Source organism: Petaurus breviceps, unplaced genomic scaffold, assembly GCF_028583685.1.
Source record: "Petaurus breviceps papuanus isolate PSGF00001 unplaced genomic scaffold, PetGlider_PUasm1.0 90897, whole genome shotgun sequence".
Taxonomy (NCBI): domain Eukaryota; kingdom Metazoa; phylum Chordata; class Mammalia; order Diprotodontia; family Petauridae; genus Petaurus; species Petaurus breviceps.
The window spans coordinates 2,415,137-2,438,052 of NW_027187374.1; the positions used below are offsets into that span (position 1 = coordinate 2,415,137).

At 37.5% G+C, this 22,916-nt stretch overlaps 1 protein-coding gene across 1 annotated transcript in view; it reads left to right on the forward strand.

Annotated features, from left to right (window-relative positions):
- Positions 1–5,993: 5,993 nt before the first annotated feature.
- Positions 5,994–22,916, forward strand: part of SH3BGR (SH3 domain binding glutamate rich protein) — a 101,256-nt gene continuing 84,333 nt past the window's right edge. The window contains 1 exon segment of the mRNA XM_069074851.1: positions 5,994–6,182. Coding sequence (XP_068930952.1) covers positions 6,138–6,182 — 45 coding nt within the window. The 5' untranslated portion in view covers positions 5,994–6,137.

The following is a 22,916-nucleotide window of genomic DNA, read 5'->3' on the forward strand; positions in this document are numbered from 1 at the left end:
CTCCTTTGCAGCTGGGAAAATTGAGAGCCAGAGAGCAAGTGAATTCCCCAGAGTCACGCTGGTTTCCTCCGTGCGGTGCTGCCTGCTCCGGCCGGGCCAGCGCGCCCCTGGGTCGGGGCGAGAAGACAGGACTAAGGAGCGCGGAGACCCTTAAGCGGGGACCAGGTAGTTCAGTCTAGAATGAACCTCTGCACCCCAAGGCACAGTGACTCAGACGGACTGCCTTCCGAGCATTTGGGAATTTACTACCGTAAATAATATGAATAATAACAAATATTAACTCTTTTATCCTACCTTGTTCAAGGCGCAAAGATAATTGCATCAGCCCTCAAAGAAATGACTATCTAGTAAGGAAAATAACATGTGAACAAACAGATATCACAAGGTAATGCCTGCTGAGTTCCCAGAAAAGAGGTCATGGAAAGAGTTGAGGGGGCTGTAACTGCAAACCCGAGAGGGTTGTGGGGTTTCAGAGGAAGGAGAATGCACCTGGAATCTTAGATCTAGGAGTCAAAAAACGTTGTCACTTACCATGTGCCAGGCACATAATATGGAGATAGAAAGAAAGTGAAAAACATGGCTGCATTCCTCAAGGAGCTCACATCCTGGAGGGGGACACAAACAGTTACGGACACATTAGATATAGACAGTATAAAAGGGAAGTAAGTCTGCTTCTCCCCAGAATCTTTTTCACCTTTCAGCAATCTAAAGTGGGGTTGGCCACTGTCCATCTTCTCTCTCAAAGATGGAAGCCCCAAAGAGACAGAATAGCCCGAAGAGAGTAAAGAGATTGGATCTCTCCTCTTCTATATTCTCAGCAACTCTGGTTTGGTCCCCATTGATTCAATTCAATAAACATTTATTTACTACTCGACACAGTTCTGAGTTCCTGGGAGGCAAAAAGTGGTGAAAGACAGTGCTCTCAAGGAATTTACAGCCTAATGTCACAAACAAATATATACAAAGAAAGCTATACATAGAATAAATTGGAAATAATAGGGGGAAGGCACTGGGATTAAGAGGAGTTGGGGAAGGCTTCTTGTAAGAGGTGGGATTTTAGACGGGATTTAAAGGAAGCCAGGTCAGTACTTGGAGCTGAGGAGGGAAAGTGTTTCAGGTGTGGGGGACAGCCAGAGAAATTGCCCAGACAAGAGAGGTATGTTTCACTGGTTAGTGAGTCAGGAGTCCATTGAAGAGTAGGTGACAAGTGACTAAAGTGTAAAGAGCCTGGAAAGGTAGAAGACTAGGTTATGAAGGGTTTTGAATGCCAAATAGAGCATTTTATTTTTGCTCCTAGAGGTCAATGGAAGCCACTGGAATTTATTGAATGGGGGGAGGGGATGAAGGAGGAGGTAGGTGACATGATCAGACTTGTATTTTGGGAAAATCACTTCAGTGGCTGAAAGGAGAATGAATTGGAGTGGGGAGAGACATGAGGCAGGCAAACCCATCAGCAGGCTATTGCAGTAATCCAGGTCTGAGATGATGAGGGCATATACAAGAGATGTTGCAAAAATGAAATAGGCAAGTACTGGTAACAGCTTGGATATGGGGGGTGAGAGATAGTGAAGTATCCAGGAGAGTTTTGAGAGAAAAAGAATGAGTTCTGTTTTGGACATAGTGAGTTTACGATATTTACTGAACATTCAGTTTGAGATGTCTGAATGGCTTTTGGAGATGTGGGATTGGAGATCAGCCGAACAGCTAAGGCAGGAAAGGTAGGTAGATTTAAGAATCATCAACATAGAGATGGTAATTAAATCTGTGGGATTTAATTTGATCTCTGTCAATGAGAAGAGATCTATGGGTTTGGGAGCTTGGATTACACATACTTTATTTTTTTTTTACTAAAACTGCTTGAACATTTACTCTCATAGAGTTTAGAGTTTTCCAGCAAATTTTAAAGACTTTAGTAAGTTGTAGAGAAGAACAAAGAAGGGAAGTACTTATAAATCATAGAAACAAAAATAATAAAATCTGGTAAAATGTAATTTTCTGAAGTTAATTTTATAAAAGCTAAAATTTTTTCACTAATAGGACAATTTCTTAGTGCAATTCAATCGAATCACTCCACCCTTTTTAACTAACAAAGATGCTATACCCTGATACCTTGATGTGATGACAACACTTAGTTGAATTAATTAAAAACTTTAGACTAAGTGAGAAAAGTCCCTAATCAATTTAGAAATTCTTGAAAGTGAAATAATATCGAACAGGCACAACCTGTGGTAATTTGAGTGTCTGGTGTGTGTTGAGGGGTGGGGGTGGGGAAGAAGGGAATGGGAGAAAAGCCCCAGCCTCAGTCCACATCTTGTTCTCTCTTTGTTCAGACATAAACTTCAGACAGCTAGAGGATTTGGACATTTCTGTTATCCTAGCAGTGTCCCTCAACATTATATGCTAAAGACAAACTAGACATACAAATATAAGACTGCTTCAAAATTCTGCAAGGAACTGTAATGGACACCGAGATATAACAGGACAGCTAGGCCAATTATAATTTGATAGGAGTGTTTATTAACTGGCCAGGACTGCCTCTCAGACTGAAAGACAGCATCGAGCTTTCTGTTAGACATAATTTTATAGACAATGTGATTGCTAGCAACAGAATATGTTTCTAAGGGGTTAGCATTGTTTCCATTGAAGCGAAGCTTTCTCAGTATTATTCTTATTGAAGCAAAACATTCTCATTAGTATTCCCATCGAAGCAAAGCATTCTCAGTATTATTCCTATAGAAACAAAGCCTTAGTATTATTTCTACTGAAGCAAAGTGAAGTCATAGTTCCTTAGCAAAGCCTTGGATACAAACATAAACAGACCTGAATCTGTAGGAATCTGTGGCATGTTTTAGCAACACAGGTGAAACATTTCTTTACTATTGGAGCCTATTAGGTGGTTTCCAAGGAACCCAGTAGGGGTCCCCTCTAGCAGATTTAAGAGGGCTCTAGTGTATAATTTCTGGTGGGCACTTCAGAACCTAGCAGAAAGGCTATACCATGCCTAAGGGGAACTTCATGAGTTCCCCATAAAGGGTAGTAAAGGACTACAGCAACCTGGAGCTTTGAGTTACCCCTTTGCCACATGTGCTTTCTAAGCTTGAGTTCACTTTCCCCTGCACTCCGGTGGCTCCCTATTACCTCCAGGATCAAATATAAAATCCTTTGTTTGATTTTTAAAACCCTTCGTAATTTGTGCTTTTCCAATCTTTCCAGTCTTCTTAGAATTTACCTCCACATAACTGCAATCTGGGCTTACTTGCTGTTCCTAACACAGGAAACTCCATCTTCTGACTCCTGGGATTTTTTTTTTGGCTTTTTGGAGGGGGAAAGGTAGGGCATTTGGGGTTAAGTGACTTGCCCAAGGTCACACAGCTAGTTTTTGTGTTGTGTCTGATGCTGTATTTGAACTCAGGTCCTCCTGACGCCAAGGCTGGTGCTCTATTCACTGCGCCACCTAGCTGCCTCAGACTCCTGTGATTTTTACAGGCTGTCCCTCATGCCTCTTTCCATCCTTATCTCTGCCTCCTAGCTTCCCTGGTTTCTTTCAAATCTTAGCTAAAGTCCCACATTCTTTAAGAAGCTTGTTGCAGTGCAACTTAATATTTTCTTCCCTGTGAGACTACCACCAATTTATCCTGTATGTATCTTGTTTGTACTTTTTTTTTGTATGCTGTTTCCCTGGTTATACTGTGAACTCCTTTAGAGTAGGGATGGTCTTTTGCCTTTCTTTGCATCTCTAGCACTTAATAAATGCTAATTGATTGACTGACTTGGTATGTTCTTATTTGGGAGAGTGTCATAGCCTTCAGGGAGATGTTTTGTAACAACTGTTTCTCCTATAATACCATAGTGAACATTTGCTTCTAAAATCTAGTTAAATCTGGCTATTTGATATCAACTGATAATCATGGGATAAATGAATGAAATACCCCCCATTCTCTCAAGGCTACCCTTCAAAACCTGTGGGGAGATACAGGAGCTGACTTGTGGGGAACCAAATTTTGAGTACAAGTTGGGATTGGGAGAATGGCTCCAGAGCTAATGTATTATAACATATTAACAGTGCTCAAGAATTCAGGGAATGACCAAAATTAATAATAAATGCCATTGTTCATTTGTAACTAAATTAAAAGGCAAGGAAGGAAATAAAAGGATTTTTTCATCGAGAATCCAAAGCTGAGGATATTAACAGTAAATAACACAAACAGTGATTTGTCATGCAACTTTTGTCTAACATTCTTTTATGGTGGTGATATACCAATCACCTTTCCTCTCTGCTTAGCTGAATGAGTGTTATGGTATTCTCAGACATAGTTTAAGACTCTTTTAAATATTTTCCTTCACTAAAGTCCTCCTTTTATGCCTTATCTGGTATGGAGGTGACCCTGCATTCTTAATGGCAATAACAGCGGAACATAAGCTCTTGATAGGGCCTCCCAAGCTGGAAAGGCTTGGAAGTTACCTGATAATGTACGTAACATACTGGGTGTTTGTGCTGTCCAAAGAACAACATAGATAAATTTGTAGAGGCTTTTCATATGGATAGCTAGAGGGTAACACATTTTACAGTAGATTCATGTATTATAATATGTTTAACATTTCTCCAATTGATGGTCATCCACTTTGTTTCCAATTCTTAACTATCACAAAAAGTGCTGCTGTAAATATTTTGGAATATATGGAGATCTTTTTCTTACCATTGCTTTCCTTGGGGTATAAGCCTTCCTCAGCAATATGAGCTAATTATTTTATTGTTCCCTCTCTCACAGCCCTTGACTGATAGCAGCCTCCACTCCTTCCTGGAAGCCTCCTAGGGCTATGCTACAGGTGAGCTGAGGATGGGGGAACTTCTGGATACCACCAGTTAAAAGCATCACATCTGAACACTGTGTATATAATTTTTGGCTCACATGAGACTTAAATAACTGAGATCCTGTTTGTTGTCAATACATATTGAGGATTCTCCTGATATGTTTCTGAAAAAGTGCAGACTGTGCCCTAACATTCATGATCACATTTCCTGGGACTTGACTAAAAATTCGAATAACTGAAAGTTTGGCTTTCTAGGGCAGGCACTTTCCTTTTAATTAAAGGTAAATTTATATAAAAATAAAGCTCAGGTGGATACTGTATTAAGAACTTCTGATAACCTTAAAATGTCTTATAGATAAAATTTTGCCCAAAATCATGCCCAAAAGCTTGATAAGTTACAGAGATTGAATATGCTTTTTTTTTTTTTTGCTTTTTGGAGGGCAATTGAGATTAAATGACCTGCCCAAAGTCACACAGCTAGTTTTTGTGTTAAGTGTCTGAGGTCGAATTTGAACTCAGGTCTTCCTGACTCCAGGGCTGGTGCTCTATTCACTGTTTCACCTAGCCACCCCGATTGAATATACTTTTAAGGGACCATATAAGGACAGCAGATTTTCTTGAAACAGTTTTTTTAAAAAAGTTACTTTTGAAAACAATGAAATGAAATAGAATTATAAAACTTGTTGGTTTCTATCTTTTAGGAGAAACATATGCAAAGGTGGAAAATTATTGGACTTTGGAAACAGGCAAAAAATAGGGTCATTCAAAAGAATCTTTTTTAGTATCATGGTGAACTAAAATTTTTTATATGCCAGGGAGTTTAAAATTGTATTTAAAATAGTAGTTATTTATCCAAAGATAAATACACATCCTTTAACTTACATCTAGGAGTAATACTACCAGTAAGCACAGCCTTCCTTATGACAGTGGAGCTTCCTGGACTTTTTCAACACTAAAATAACCCTCTCTGTCAAGTCCTCCCCACCTCCCCCACCCCCCCCATATTTGCATAGTATTTTCTGATTGGTGTATAACTTTCCCTTTCCTTTTAGGGACTATTCCTGGTCAACTTAAAGAGATTTGGATGGGGACTAATGCAATGTCTGCATTTATCAACCAATCATATATTTGCTCAAACAATTCCCCAAAGACTCATTAGCCAATGAAGGGAAAAGCCCTAAATGCCTATACTTATAAGAGACAGATTTTCTTACTGTCAAGGGGGAGGGAGCAGCTGCTGCTTTTAGCAGCTCACTTCTTATTTGCCTAGTGACTTTTATTTCACTGAGTATTTTAGAGGGAGATTCTTCTTTCTGACTGACAAAATGGTTATCAAAGTTTTTGTTGCCACATCTTCTGGGTCTATAGCGGTGAGTGTCTGATGGCATTTATGAGACTTTCTTTTTATGTTTTCTGACATACTCACAGAAGGGACTTTGAAGTTAAGAGGCAATGGACGTGAGACTTTGGATTTGGGATTTAGTTTTATGTCTTAGCTATGTAAGGAAAGAGGGTGAATAGAGCTCAGGGGCTCTGCATTTGGGTTGTATTTCTGTTTCATTTTCCTAGACTTTGGAGGACAAATGTGTGCAATATATAATCTCAGGTAACTTTATGTGAAAGGAAACTTTGAGGAAAGGTTTGCTGATGAAGAATTTCCTATATTTAGTGTGATTAGCTTAATTGTATTTTCTGTTGTATTTCTGTCATTGATTTTTCAAGGATTAAACACATTCAAAACTGCAAATAAATCACATTTGTTGTAAAGTATTTGAAGCAGACTATTACAGTGAATCCTGTGTATAATTTCTTCTTCACAGTTTAAAGAAATTGAAATGTCACTATTGTGTCATATAATTGTTTTTTGTCATAGAAAAGAGCAAAAATTTAAAGCCTAGTTCTCATAATTTCAAATAATTGAATAATTCAAGTCAAAACAAATATTATTGTAATAATTTTGCTTAATGTACTTTCAGAAAGGCTTGAGTTACAGAACCCTAATGTAAATTTTTCATTTTCAATTTAAAATAATTTAGAATTTTGGTTTTAATCTTGAAACTATGGCATTGTCAGACCGGCACACCAGAAGAAGTTAGAAGTATTGTGAATATAAAACAGGCTTGCAAGTTCAGAGGATTTAAGAGCTGAGTTTCTTTTTATATCCAATGCCTTGATGATCTCAGATTGCAACTCTGCTCAGCAGTCAGCCATAACTCTGGCTAAATAAACTGCTTGCTTTGTGTACATGATTCTTAAATACAAACATTGAAAACCACTACTTCTATGTTCTGAAAATTAAAATAATTTCCAGAGTGAGAAAGGTGAAACAAAAGAAACTAGGTCTATATACTGTTTAGAACAATGGTCTTCAAAATGGGGCCAGAGTCCCTCAGAGACTGTGGTCTTACCTCTGGAAATGTAGACAAATTCCAAGGGATATGTGATAAACCAATCAGAAGATGGGAAGATCTATATCATAGGGCTAGTCTCCCAAACTCTCTGTCTACTTATGGAAGCACTCAACCTCTCTCATCAAGGACTCAACATATTTATGCCAGTTGTGGGTCTCTCAGACTAGCTAGGCTGCTTCAGAAGCTGTTATGGAGATGGCATTGAAAAAAAATTAGTCCTCTATCTCCAGACCATGGAATATACCCAAGATGGGCTCTGTGCTTAGGGATAGTGACTAGTGATTAAGGGGTCTGCCTCTCCCCTTTTCATTTTGGCTGGCACACCATGAGTTACATAAAATGGGCAGGCATGGATGGATTGTAATCTAAATTGCAGATTTCACTACATTCATTATTTTTCCTTCAAAACATACTTCTCTACCAAAATCCTTATTACTGTTAAAGGCATGACCATCCTTCCATTTACCCAGTTTTTGACAACCTGTTTCATCTTTGACTTTTCACTTTCCCCAACCTATATATTCAATCAGTTGCCAAATCTTGTGGTTTCTATCTCTACATCCTTGATATCAGTCCTCTTTGCTCTGTTTGTAAAACTACCTGTTAAATTCAGACTCTCATCATCTCTCCCCTGGATTGTTGAAACAGCCTTCTAATTGGTCTCCTTCTTCCAGTCTCTCCCTTTTCTAATCCTTCCTCCAAACAGTTGTTAAATGATTTTCTTTTTCATTTCTTACCTAACCTTAATCATTGAATGGGCATTGCCTCAGTCAAACTGAGACCTGGGAAAGACCTTAGCTTAAAAAGACCAAGGTCTCCTACTACATCTGGGGCTATTTCTAATCATTCTAATTTGTATCTTGTCGCTGGACCCAACAGACTCCAGAGAAAGTGAAGCTGTTGACTTTGTCCAGGCCTCCCTCACTTAAATCCAATTCACTTGCAAGTCATGGCATCACCTTCCTGATGCCATGGTCCTCTTTAAGAATGAAGGACAAACATCAACAACAACACAAACAACAAATGATTTTCATAAAAGGCAGGTCTGACCATGTCACTCCCCCACTTTACTAGGGAGGGTGTGAAAGTATGAAAACAAATAGATGCTTCCAGGAGTTATCATTGGCTGCTCACCTAGCAGGGCAGCTAGCTCTGTCACTCCTCCCCCTATTCTCAGAATACCCATTCCCACTGACAGTGTTAGCCCAAGTCATAACTGTCCCTGACCTCTTGCTCAGATTTCAGCAGTTGATCTTCACACACTTGTATATTTGTGTTGTGGAGGAGATAGCTAAAGTCTGAAGTCATTCTGGTTGAGGCTCCACCCTCAAGGAGGGATCTAATGGTCCCTGAGACAGGCTGACTATGGAGAGTAGCAGGCTGTGTGGGGTGGGGTTGGGGGTGGGGTAGGGGAGGTGGTAAATTCAATCTGTTATGACCATTTCCTTTGGAACTTCATCTCTTCCCTAGCAGATCCCCAGGGGGTGTTGGCTGCAATGCAAATCATCTTTATAGGATCAAATATGAATAGCTGCCTATCTCAGCTATCTAAAAAGGGCTCCCTGTCTGGAGCCTTTAATAGATTTAGCTGACTCTGTAACAGTAAATCCTCAGATAGCTCCCCAGACCTTTGGAACTCAGTTGTGGAGAACATCTCAGCACTGGATCCATTAGACCATGTTCTCAGGAGCTATTGTTCCAGTGATTCATCAGATTTCAATTTGGACTTCTCATTCAGCCTTTACAATCCCTTGATGGTGAAGGCCCTTGAACCCCCTGCTCTCTTATGGGAGGAAATAATCTTCCTCTGATGAGTAGTAGATAAGTGTGCGATCCTCTGAATGAACTTTTTATTACATTTTGAATTCTATGAAATATTCCTTTGATAATTTGGTGTAGCATTAAAATTGCTAATTAACTTTGGTAGTAATGTCATTTTTACTGCGTGGGCACAGCCTAGCCATGAGCATTGAATGTTCTCCCAGATATTTAAGTTTCTTATTATTTCTTTTTTGAAAATATTTTCTTTTTAATTTAATTTTGTTACATTTAATATATATATAATATTTTATTTTTTCCAATTACATGCAAAAACAGCTTTTAACATTCATTTTAAAAAATTTTGAGTTCCACATTCTCTTCCTGCCTTCTCTCCCCCCTTACTGAGAGAACAATTTGATATGTTATACATGTGTAATCATGCAAAACTTAATTCCATGTTAGCCATATTGCAAAAGTAAAAATAGATGAAAAAACCCTCAAGAAAAAGAAAGTTTAAAAAGTATGCTTTTATCTTAATTCAGACTCCATCAGTTTTTTCTCTGATGGTGGATAATACTTTTCTTCATAAGCACTTCAGAATTGTCTTTGAACATTGCATTGCTGAGAATACCTAAAACATTTACAGTTGTTCATCATACAATATTTTTGTTATTGTACACAATGATCTCCTGGCTCTGCTCACTTCACTTTACATCAATTTATATAAATCTTCCCAGCCTTTTCTGAAATAATCCTGTTCATCATTTCTTATAGCACAACAGTATTCCATCATAATCATATGCCACAACTTGTTCAGTCATTTCCCAATTGATGGGCATACCTTCAGTTTCCAGTCTTTGCCACCACAAAAAAGAGCTGCTAGCAATATTTTTGTATACGTAGGACTTTTCCCTTTTTCTTTGATCTCTTTAAGATACAGACCTAGTAGTGGATTTGCTGGGTCAAAGGGTATGCAAAGTTTAATAGCCCTTTAGGCATAGTTCCAAATTGCTCTCTAGAGTGGTTGAATCAGCTCACAACTCCACTAATAATACATTAGTGCCTCAGTTTTCCCACATCCACTCCAATATTTGTCATTTTCCTTTTCTTTTATAATGTCTGTACCTCAGAGTTATTTTAATTTGCATTTCTCTAATCAATAGTGATTTATAGCATTTTTATATGACAATAGCGTTGATTTCTTCTTCTGAAAAGTACTTGTTCATAACCTTTGACTATCAATTGGTGAATGACTCGTATTTTTATAAATTTGACTCATTTCTCTATATATTTAAAAAATGAGGCCTTTATCAGAGAAACTTTATGTAAATTTTTTCCTGCAGTTCCTCCCAGGAACATTTTAGCCAAAATACTGAAATTTCAGATAAAAAAAAATACTAGAAGCATCCAGAAAGAATTCAAGTACAGAGGAGTCACAGAAGGCAAAGGATATAGGCTTACAGCCAAGAATAACTTACTCAGCAAAACCAAGTGTGATACTATAGGGGAATAGATGACTCTTTTTTTTTTTTTTTTGCTTTTTGGAGGGCAATTGATGTTAAGTGACTTGCCCGAAGTTACACGGCTAGTAGGTGTGTCAAGTGTCTGAGGCTGGATTTGAACTCAGGTCCTCCTGACTCCAGGGCCAGTGCTCTATTCACTGCACCACCTAGCTGCCCCAATAGATGACTCTTTAATGAAATAGAGAACTTCTAGATGTTCCTGATGAAAAGACCAGAACTGTGTAGAAATTTCAAGTTTCAACTTCAAACATAGTAATTAAGAGAAACACAAAAAGGTAAAGATGAAAGAACAACAGCAAAGGACTAAAAAAAGGATAAACTATTTACATTCAAATATGGAGAGATGATACATGTGTGCCCTCTGAATCCTATCATCAATAGAGATCATAGGTGATGTCTAATTAGAGAAGACCTGGCAGTGATTCTGTTGTCTTGATGATCTAAAGAGAATAGAAAGAGAGGGGCAGAAGGATCCACTATGGGAAGGAGAAGAAAGAAATGAAGGTTAGGGAAATTATCTCATATAGTCAGGGTACACAGTTAAGCACCTGAACAAGCAAGAAGGAGGGTGTGGAGGGAGTTGTTGACACTTGAACCTTATTCTCATCTGAGCTGGTCAAAAGAAGGAAGAATATACATATAAAGTTGGTACAGAAATACATTTGACTAAGCAGGAAAATAGCAAGGAAAAGGGGAGAATGAAGAAGGGAGACTGGGGAGGGATGAGTAATAACTAAAACAAATTCTAAGAATGTATAAATATATAGTTTTTTTGAGGTATCAAAGAATGGCATTATGAGGGGGTACCCATAAATTAGGTAATGACTGAAGAAAATGTGTCAGAGAAATATGAATATTATTCTTATATAAGAATTGATGAAGGGGATGATATCAGAGAAACCTGGGATGATTCTTGTGAATTGATGCGGAGTAATGTAAACAGTCAGGATAACAATTTACAATTTCCTTTTTTTTTTCCCCCTGTAATCTACCCTCTGCTATCCTCTCTCTAAATTGAGAGTTCATTTTGATTATGCCTAATCCCTCCCTGAATCTACTGCTCTTCTACTACATGCTCCCCCTTTCCTATTTCTATTTGTGTCACTGTTGAGATGAATGTATTCCTATGCCAAACTGTGTCAGTTCTGCCCTCTTTTGACCAGTGTAGATGAAAGTGAAGTTCAAATCATGCCTACTTTCCCTATAGCCTTCCATGTTTGTATATTGTAAAATAACTTGATACAGAATGTAAAAAAAATTCCTCCTGTTTTCCCCAATTATATTTTTTCTCCCCAAACTTTTTCTTTTTTCTTACAGTATCTTCAAAATATAAAAAATTATATAAAATTTTTATATAAATAAAATATAAAAAATTATATAAAAATATAAAAAATAAAAAAAACTGTTTACAAGTCTTCTGTCTTGATTATCTCTAAGACCCCTTGTGACATTCTGGTTCTAAAGGAATCCTTTTAACATCCCTCTTCTCCTACTTAGAATGTAAATGGTTCATCTTTATCAAGTTCTTGTGTTCTTTTATTTTGCTCTCAATTTCTGTATTTATATTTCAGAGTTCCTTTTTAACTCTGTATTTTTCCATTAGGAATGTTTGAGAGATCATTATTTCATTGAAGATCCATTCCTTCACCCCTTTTAGCATTATACTCAGTTTTACTGAGTAAATTTTTGTTGGCTTTAAGTCTATATCTTTTGTTTTCTGGAACATCATATTCCATGTTCTTTGGTCCTTTATAATGGTTTCTAAGTGTCATTTGAGCTTTTCTTTTCTTCTTCTTTTTTTTTTGGAGGGCAATTGGGGTTAAGTAACTTGCCCAAAGTCACATGGCTGTCTTTTTTGTGTTAAGTGTCTGAGTCTGGATCTGAACTCAGGTCCTCCTGACTCCAGGGTCGGCACTCTACTCACTGTGCCACCTAGCCACCCCAGTGTCATTTGATCTTGATTGTGTTTCCTTTATATTTTAATTCTTCTTTATGACTGTTGGCAATATTTTTAATTTTATATTTTGGTAATGCTTTTCTTGGAAGTCTTTGTTTTGAGGTTTCTTTCAGGAGGTGAATAGTGGATTCTTTGCATATTCATGTCTGAAATTATCTGTAATGATTTCTTAAAATATTGTATCCAGATTCCCTTTTTGGTTCTGGATTTCAGATAATTTAATGGTTCTTGTTCTTGAGTTATCTCTCCTTGATCCAGTTTTCCAGGTCAGTTATTTTTAAATATGAGATATTTTTACATTTTCCTCTATTTTCTCAATCCTTTGACTAAATTGTTTTATAGATTCTTGTTTTCTTTTGGAGTCACTAATTTCCATGTTATCTATCATAATTTTTATGCAGTTTGTAATTAGAGCAAAGTTTTCTTTAACCTCTTCTTTAGCTATTAATTCATGCCTCTCTTTAATTTCTTTTTTTTTAAACTCTTGCATCATTTCTTTGAAGATTCTAATTGTTCTTGGGGGAAGCTTTGATTATAGAAGTTTTTGCATCATTGCCTCCTCCTCAGTTTGTATCTTAGTCATCTCTGGCAGCATAAATGTCCATTGAAAAAACAACAACTCATTTTTTGTTTTCTTCTTTCCAAGGAAACTGAGCTCAACATTGATATGGGGCCCTTCACAATAACTGTCCTGCCCTTGAGAGAGATGTCAACATTTTCTGGGATGTCAACAGTCTGATTTCTAGAATGGTCTTCATTCTCATCATGGACAGGCCAAGGAACAAAAAGTTTGTTTTTAAAAGCTCTTTTTTGGAACAAAGGAAGGATCAAAAAAGGGGTTAAACTGTTTCTTGAGGTGGATGAGTTAGTGATACCTAAATGATGTATAAAAGGCACCATGACTCAACTATCATTTCTGTTTTCTCTGCCAAAGAGAATGATCTTTGGATTTAAGAGAAAATACTAAAAATAGCTTAAAAGGGATTTGATACAGAGTGTAAAAAAAGGAAATATCTAACATGCACCTATCAGTAAATTCAAGGATTGATTCACAAATACTTAAAGAACTGGCAGGTTGAGCCACTATTAGTGATCTTTAAAAGATCATGAGAAGGTGCTTTGGTTTAGAAAAGTCCAAATCTTGTCCTGCTTTTTAAAAAATAGTAAGAGCGTGGATGGCATTTGAAAACTGTAAGCCAATACAGTCTGCTTAGATTCCTGGCAGATTTCTAGACCATAGTAGTAAAGTAAACAAGCATGTAGACAAGGATGAGGTTATTACAGAGACCTAGCATAGCTTCATTAAGAACATATCGGGCCAGAATAATCTTTCTCTTTTATCAGGGTTACTAGATAGACGTAGACATACATGAATGCTGTAGAAGTAATTTATCTACATTTTATTTTTTAAAAATAAGGTTTGTTTATGTTTTTATTTTTACATCACAATCATTTCTGAATATTACCCCCTTCTTCTACTTCTCCATTTTCTTCCACCTCCTCTCCCTAGCATTGAGCCCTCCTTTGTAACAAATGAAAATAACTGATAGTGACAACATGTGCAAAATCTGCTTTTGTAGACCTCCACCTCTCTTCTGAAGTGGGAGGTATGTTTTGTTATCTGATCTCTGGGACTAAGATTGGTCATTTCACTTACCTAGAGTTTGATTTCTTTTTGTCATTCTTTTTGGTTTTAGTCTGTCTACATTCTTTTCCTGGTTCTGTTTTCTTTACTCTATCAGTTCATAGAAGGCTTTCATGTTTTTCTGCGTTCTTCATATTTACCATTCCTTACTGTTCATCATTCCTAATGCTCAACCATTCTCCAAGCAGTAGATATCAACTTTGTTTTCAGTTCTTTGACATTACAAAAATAATGTTTAGATATACGTCAGGGCTTTATTTGTATTTTTGACTTCTTTCAGGATATATGCCCAATAGTGAGATAGATAGGTAAAAGAGTATGAACAGCTTAGTTATTTTTCTATCATAATTGCAAATTGTTTCCCAAAATTGTTGGACCAATTTCAGTTTGCTAATAGTGTATTAGTGTGCCTGTCTTTCAATACCACCCCCTTCCAAGTTGTTTAGTTTGTTTTTTTCTTTGTCAATTTGCTAAGTGTGAGACAAAACCTCAAAATTGTTTTTAATTTGTATTTTTCATAATATTAACGATTTTGCATACTTTCTCTTATGGTTATTGATATTTGCAGTTCTAGATTTTAAAACTTTTTTTGTATCCTGTAATCACTAATCTATTGTAAAAGGGTCCTTTGTGTTAACTCCATACATATCTTATTTACCCAGATTTTAGCAAAGCATTTGAAAAAAAATCTCTAATGCTGTTCTTGGGAACAAGATAGAGAGATGTGGATTTGGAACCATTGCAACATGAACACTGTCTATTTGAAGTGGGGTGGGGGGACCTGTGGGAATTGTCAAATTCTGTGGGTTGACTTGGATATCTGCCAGAGTGTGGTAGCTGGTAGCTATGGAGATTCTGAGTGAGCCCATTATGGATTATGGATTGGCCTTCTCTGTTGTTAGTTCATTGGATTGTTACCTTGTTAGGATTCTTTGTGTCTTATACCAGGGGGTTGGCAAACTTTAGCCCTTGTACCAAATCTACCCACTGTTTATTTTTGTATGCCACAGAGCTAAGAATGACTTTACAATTTAACAATTTGCAAGTATTTGTAAATAATTAATCAAAATTCAATTGATCAAATTACAGTTTATCAATCAATCATTGAACATTTATTAAGTGCCTACTATGTGCCAGGTACTGTACTAAGCGCTAAGTGATACAAAAAGAGGCAAAAGAGAATTCCTGCCCTTATCTATTTGTAGATACGTGCAAATAAATATATATATAAAACAAGCTAAGTACGGGATAAATATGAAATAATTTTTTTTTTTTTTGCTTTTTGGAGAAGGGAAGGCAGGGCAATTGGGTTTAAGTGACTTTTCCAAGGTCACATGGCTAGTAAGTGTTAAGTGTCTGAGGCCAGATTTGAACTCAGGTCCTCCTGACTCCAGGGCCTGTGTTCTATTCACTGTGCTACCTAGCTGCCCCTATGAAATAATTTAACAGAGGGAAGGCACTAGAATTAAGATAGATTGGGAAAGGATTAATGTAAATGATGAAATTTTAGTTGGGACTTAATGGAAGCCAGGGAAATCAATAGGCAAAATTGAGGATTAAGAGCTTTTAGACACAGGAGACAGTCAGAAAAAATAAATGCCCTTAGCAGAGAAATGGAGGGTTTTGTGCGTGCGCGCGTGTGTGTGTGATGATCAGACCTGTATTTTAGGGAAATCATTCTAGTGACTGAATGGAGAATAAATTGGAGTGGAAAGAGGCAGGTAGACTCACCAAAAGGCTGAAGAATAAGAGGAATGGAAGTATAGAAACAAGGAGCACAGACAACTTTTTCTGGAAGTTTGGTAAACAAAGGAGGAGATTTAAAGATATCCTGAGGAAATGGCAAGACCTAAAGAAGTTGCCCCCTCCCCTGCAATGGATCATAGTTTTGAAGAGAGGATAGCAGAATTTCAAAAAAGGATCAGGAAAAGAGGGAAGAGAAGAACAACAGGATTAAGATCCTTGGCCTTGGGTTATAGAATATTTCCCATTGGACTCCTCTAGCATCATTCTACATCAACATTTCTGAGAATAGATTGTAAGGATTCCTAGAAGGGGTAAGGACACAATCTTTTAATGGAGAATCTGGAAAATCCTGTGTTATCCTCTGCATTAAAGGATCAGAGGGCTCAGAATATGATTTTCCAAAGGGCAAAGGAACGAAGATTACAACCAAGAATCACTTATCCAGAAAAACAGTATAATTCTTCAGGGGAAAAACAGACATTCAATGAAATAAAGAACTTTCAAGCATTCCTGATTAAAATACCAGAGCTAAATAGAAAATTTGACTTTCAAATACAAGACTCAAGAGAAGTATAAAAAGGATAAACAGTAAAGGAAAATCAGAAGGGACTCAGTCAGGTTAAAATGTGTACATTCCTACATGGGAAGATGGTACTTGAAAATCAAGAACTTTCTCATCATTAGAGAAGTTAGAAGGAATACATATAGACAGAGGGCACAGGTGTGAGTTGAATATGATGGGATAATATTTAAAAAAATAAAATGGAGTGAGAAAGAGGAATATATTGGGAGAAAGGAATTAGAATAGGATAAATTTTCTCACATAAAAGAGGCAAGAAAGGACTTTTATAGTGAAGGGGAATATGGGGGAGGTAGCAGGGAATGCTTGAACTTTACTCTCATCTGAATTGGCTCAAAGAAGTAATAATATACAAACTCATTTGGGTATAGAAATCTGTCTTATCCAACAGAAAAGTGAGAGGAGAAAGAGATTAGAGAAGGGGCGCAGCATGACTCATAGAAAGAAGGGTGGATTGAAGGAGACAGGAATCAGAAGCAAAACACTTTTGAGGAAGGACAGGATGAAAGGAGATAGAGAATAGAATAAATGGAGGAAATTGGATGGAGGGAAATGCAGTTAGTAATCATAACTGTGAAAAGTATTTTTAAGCAAGTTTCTCTGATAAAAGCCTCGTCTCTCAAATATGTAGAGAAATGATTCAAATTTCTAAATATCAGAGCCATTCTCCAGTTGAAAAATGATAGGCAGAGCCAAGATGGTGGAGTAGAAACAGGACTTCCTTGTGTCTCGAGCTTCCACCTCCTCCAATACATGTGAAAAATGACTCTAAACAAATTTTAGAGCTACAGAACCCACAAAGTGACAGAGAGAAACAAATCTCCCACTGAAGACAGGCTGGCAGGCTGGCAGGAAGGGTCTATCACACTGAGCTGGGAGCCGAGCCCAGCCCTGTGAGCTTTGTGGTTTTGGCCCCAGGGTAGCCCTGACCAGCAGTGGCTAGAGCAGACTTCAGGAGAGTGAATCACCAGCAGCTGTGGTGATTTCCAGACTTCTCAACCCATAAACGCCAAAGAGCAAGTAAAAGGTCAGTTGGAAATTGTGTTGGAAGAGGGGATTGGAAGAGCATGGTCTGGCCCCTGCTCCTGGGGCGAGAAGTGGCTGAGGCACGATGGCCTCAGCTACTGCCACATGGCTGCTTCTAGAGCTCCTGGCCTGCAGATTGTAGGGGGGACTAAGTGATCATTCAGAGGGTAATTGCTCTTGCTTTGACTTGCTTGGATCTGGATCATGGTCTTTATTGGGTGGAGGTCCTGGGGTGTGTGGCCAGGTGCCAGAGCTTGTGGGGGCTGCAGAGGGTGCCCTCCTAATTGCTCTGGCAGCTGCAAAAACCCCAGTGATTTGGGACAAAGCTCTCTCCATTCTGGAAGCAGAGTCCTACTGTGGCAAAGAGCTCAAAAGTCAAGTCAAGACTGGCAACATGAGCAAGCAGAGGAAATGCAATCCTATCATAGATTCCTTTTTTTGGGGACAAAAAGGATCAAAGCATAGAGGAGAAGGAAGACAATGAAGTCAGGACTCCTGCATCAAAAGCTTCCAAAAAAAAATATGAGCTGGTTACAGGCCATGGAGGAGCCCAATAAGAATTTTGAAAACCACGTAAGAGAAGTGGAGGAAAAATTGGGAAGACAAATGAGAATGATGCAAGAAAAGCAAGCCAACAGCCTGCTAAAGGAGACCCAAAAATACACTGAAGAGAATAACACCTTAAAAAATAGACTAACTCAAATGGCAAAAGAGGCCCAAAAAGCCAGTGAGGAGAAGAATGCCTTAAAAAGCCAAATATGCCAGATGGAAAAGGAATTTCAAAAGTTCACTGAAGAGAATAACTTCTTCAGAATTAGAATGGAACAACTGGAAGCTAATGACTTTGTGAGAAATCAAGATACTATAAAACAGATCCAAACAAATGAAAAAATAGAAGGCCATGTGAAATATCTCATTGGAAAAGCCACTGACCTGGAAAACAAATCCAGGAGAGACAATTTAAAAATCATTGGACTACCTGAAAGCCATGATCAAAAAAAGAGCCTAGACACCATCTTTCAAGAAATTATCAAGCAAAATTTCCCTGATATTCTAGAACCAGAGAGCAAAATAGAAATTGAAAGAATTCACCAATCACCTCTTGAAAAAGATCCCCAAAAGAAAACTCCTAGGCATAATATAGCCAAATTCCAGAGTTCCCAGGTCAAGGAGAAAATACTGCATGCAGTCAGGATGAAACAATTTGAGTATTGTGTAAACACAATCAGGATAACACAAGACCTAGCAGCTTCTACCTTAACAGATCACAGGGCTTGGAATATGATATTCTGGAGGTCAAAGGAGCTAGGACTAAAACCAAGAATCACCTATGTAGCAAAACTGAGTATAATGAAACAAGGGAAAATATGGTCATTCAATGAAATAGAGGATTTTCAAGCATTCTTGATGAAAAAACCACAGCTGAACAGAAAATTTGACTTTCAAATACAAGAAGCATGAGAAAGTAAACAGGAAAAAGAAATCATAAGGAACTTATTAAAGTTGAACTATTTACATTCCTACATGGAAAAAAAAGATAATTGTAACTCATAAGACTTTTCTCAGTATGAGGATAGTTGAAGGGAATATATATGTGTACATATGTATATACATATATATGTATGTATAAGAAAATAAATGTTGTATAAATATATATATATATATATATGTGATTGTTTGCATATGTATGTACATGTATACATAGACAGAAGACACAGGATGAGTTGAATATGAAGGGATGATATCCAAAAAAATAAAATTAAGAGGTGAGAGAGGAATATATTGGGAGAAGGAAAAGGGGAGAAATAGATTAGGGCAAATTATCTCATATAAAAGGGGAAAGAGAAAACTGTCACAGAGGAGGGGAAGAGCAGGAAGGTGAAAGGGAATGGGACAACCTGATTCTCATTGAATTTGGCTTAAGGAGGGAATAACATACACACTTAATTGGGTATCTTACCCTATAGGAAAATGGGGTGGGGGATAAGAAGAGGGATGATAGAAGGGATGGTAGATTGGGGGAGAGGGTAGTTAGAAGCAAATATTTTTGAAAAGGGATAAGGTTAAAGGAGAAAAAAGAGTAAGTGTGGGGTGGTATAGGATGGAGGGAAATATAGTTAGTCTTTCACAATATACGTACTATGGTAATGTTTTGCATAACTACACATGTACAAACTATATTGAGTTGCTTTTCTTCCCTGTGAGGGTGGGTGAGGAGGGAAGAAGGGGAAAAAATCTGGAACTCAAAGTTTTAAAAACAAATGTGTATGAATTTTTTTATATCCAACTGGGAAATAAGATATACAGGTACTGGGGTATAGAAATCCATTTTGCCTTACTGGAAAGTTGGGGGGGGCGTTGGGGGAGGATATAAGAGAGAACAGATTGGGAAAAGGGGTATTCTGTAGGCTAGCTATTTTGGGGTGGGGGATAGGGGAAAGACAGGGAGAAAAATTTGTAACTCAAAATCTTGTGGAAATGCATGTTGAAAACTAAAAATAAGTAAATAAATTGGAAAAAAAGAAAAATGTTAAAAAATTATGAACAGGCAGTTTTTCAGATAAAGCATTCAAAGCTATCTATAGCCATATGAAAAAATGCTCTAAATCACTATTGATTGGAGAAATGCAAATGAAAACAGTTCTGAGGAACTGCCTCACATCTATTAGATTGGCTAATCGGACAGAAAAGGAAAATGACAAATATTGGAGAGGATGTGGGAAAATTGAGACACTATTGCAGAGTAGTTTGGAACTATGCTTAAAGGCCTATAAAACCATGCATACTCAAAACCTAGCAACACTACTGCTAGCTCTGTATCCCCAAAGAGATAAAAAACAATGAGGAAAGTTCCTAATCTATACAAAAATATTTATAGCAGCTCTTTTAGTGATGGCAAAGAATTGGAAATTGAGGGGATTTCCATTAGTTGGGCAATGGCTGAACAATTTGTGGTATATGGTTGTGATGGAGTACTGTTGTACTATAAGAAATGATGAGCTAGATGCTCTCACAAAAACCTGGAAAGACTTACATAAATTTATGTAAAGTGAAATGAGTAGAACCAGGAAAATATTTTACACTGTAATAGCAATATTGTAATATGATCAACTGTGAAGACTCATCTATTCTCAGTAATACGATGATCCAAGAGAACTCTGAAGGACTTATTATGAAAAATGCTGTCTATCCACAGAGAAACTGATAGGGTCTGAATACAGATTGAAGCATACTTTTTTTACTTTATTAATTTTTCCTAGGTTTTTAAAATTTTGATCTATGTTTTCTTTTACAGCATAACTGATATGGAAATGTTTTGCATGACTGCACCTTTAAGACCTATATCAAATTGCTTGCCTTCTCAATGAAGGGGTGGGGCAGGAGGAAGGGAGAGAATTTGGAGCTCAATTTTAAAAATGGATGTTGAAAATTGTTTTTACATGTAATTGGGGAAAAATAAAATACTAAATACTAAATAAACAAAATAGTAAATACTAAATTAAAAAAAAATTCTTGTGTTATCCTGATTTTGGCTCCATGATACTAGTATTGTCTCTTTCTGGCTGCTTGCAATATTTTCTCCTTGACCTGGGAGCTCTGGAGTTTGGCTATAATATTCCTGGGAGTTTCTTTTAGGGATCTCTTTTAGGAGGTGATTGGCGGACTCTTTCAATTTAAATTTTACCACCTGGTTCTAGAATATGTGATAATTTCTTGAAAGATATGTCTATTCAGGTGGTTCAATAATTCTTAAATTATCTCTCCTGGATTTATTTTCTAGGTCAGTTGTTTTTCTTATGAGATATTTCACATTCCCATTTTTTCATTCTTTGATTTTGTTTTATTGATTCTTGATATCTCATGGAGTCATCAGCTTCTACTTACTCAACTCTAATTTTTATGGATTTTCTTCAGAGAGCTTTTGTACCTGCTCTTCCATTTGATCAGTTTTATTTTTTGAGGAGTTATTTTCTTCAGTGAATTTTTGTAACTCTTTTCCCAATTGGTCTATTCTGGTTTTTAAGGTTTTATTTTTCCTCAGTATTTTTTGTGCTCCCTTCACCAAGTTGTTGACTCCTTTTTCATGATTTCCTTGCATCACTGTCATTTCTTTTCCCATTTTTCCTCTTCCTCCTTTTTGAGCTTTTCCATGAATTATATTAAAGTTGGACTCTGCTACCAGGGTGTAGGGAGCACTGCCCAAGCTTCAGATTTTTTTGTGCAGCTAGGTCTGTAAATCCTCAATTCCTCCAAGGTGGTATGATCTAAGAAAGATGTGTTCACTACTCTCCTGGCCTGTGCTGTGTTTTGTGTATGACCACAAGTAGTCTTTTCTACCTTGGAACTGTGACCAGGGTCCCCACTCCCCTGGAATTGCAAACTTTGGTGTGTTAGTGCTTTCTTATACAGGGACCGTGAGTAAGGACAATTTTTAAGATACAAATTTTGGCTATGCAACAGATTCCCATACCCAGTGCTAGCAAAAAGACCCCTGTAATCTTCTGACCAGTTGTCCAATCCCTCCTATCATCTGTTGACTAAGAGTTTTGGAAGTTACCACTACCACTGTTGATTCAGTACCTCCTAGGGCTTGCTGCTGCTTTGGTACTCCACTTTCACTCCACTTTCACCCTGGTGTGATAGACTTCCTGCTCACCTTCTACATTGTCTTGGGGTAGAAAACTGTTTCACCTGGTCCTTTTGTGAGTTCTACCACTCCAGAATTTTTTTTGAGGCCTTATTTAAAGTTGTTTGGAGGGGAGAGCTCAGGTGAGTCCCTATTTTTCCTCTGCCATTTTGGCTTTGCCCCTCAGAAAGAAAGACTTAAGAAAAAGCTGATGTGTCAGTGGGTTACCTTGATCATATCCCAAGCACTAGTTTAGAACATTTAAAAATTAGCAACCCTTCCTTGGAAGAAATGCTAGGCTCTCTCTCTTGGTTGAGCTAAATTATCTTGTTCCCAATGGCAGAGCTCATTCACTTTCTTTGTTGTCTGGTATATTCTCATCTTTATTATGTCTTTGATTTCTATTTACTATATGCTTGGATAAGTGGATTGATTTGCTATTTGTGTTCTTTATGGAAGTCGAACTTAGTGGTACTAGACTTAAACCTTGGCTATGTAGTTTTGGGGTTCACCAATCCCTCTTAAGGATCAGTGATCAGAAGCTGGGTTTGAACCTAAAAATTATTTCCCATAGACTAACAATATTTAGGAGGGCAGGTAGATATATAACTCCAGTCTGGCACACTTTTTCTCTTTGAGGAAAGTAGAGAGGCCAACCTCAGGGCTATAACATTCTGCTTCCTTTCCTGGGGGAAATCAGTCTCCCTTGGAGAATGATAGCCAGAGGAGAATCCAGAGATAACTAGTCATGTCTTACTTTGAGCCACATCTAGAAAGACCCGTGTGTGTGTGTGTGTGTGTGTGTGTGTGTGTGTGTGTGTGTGTGTG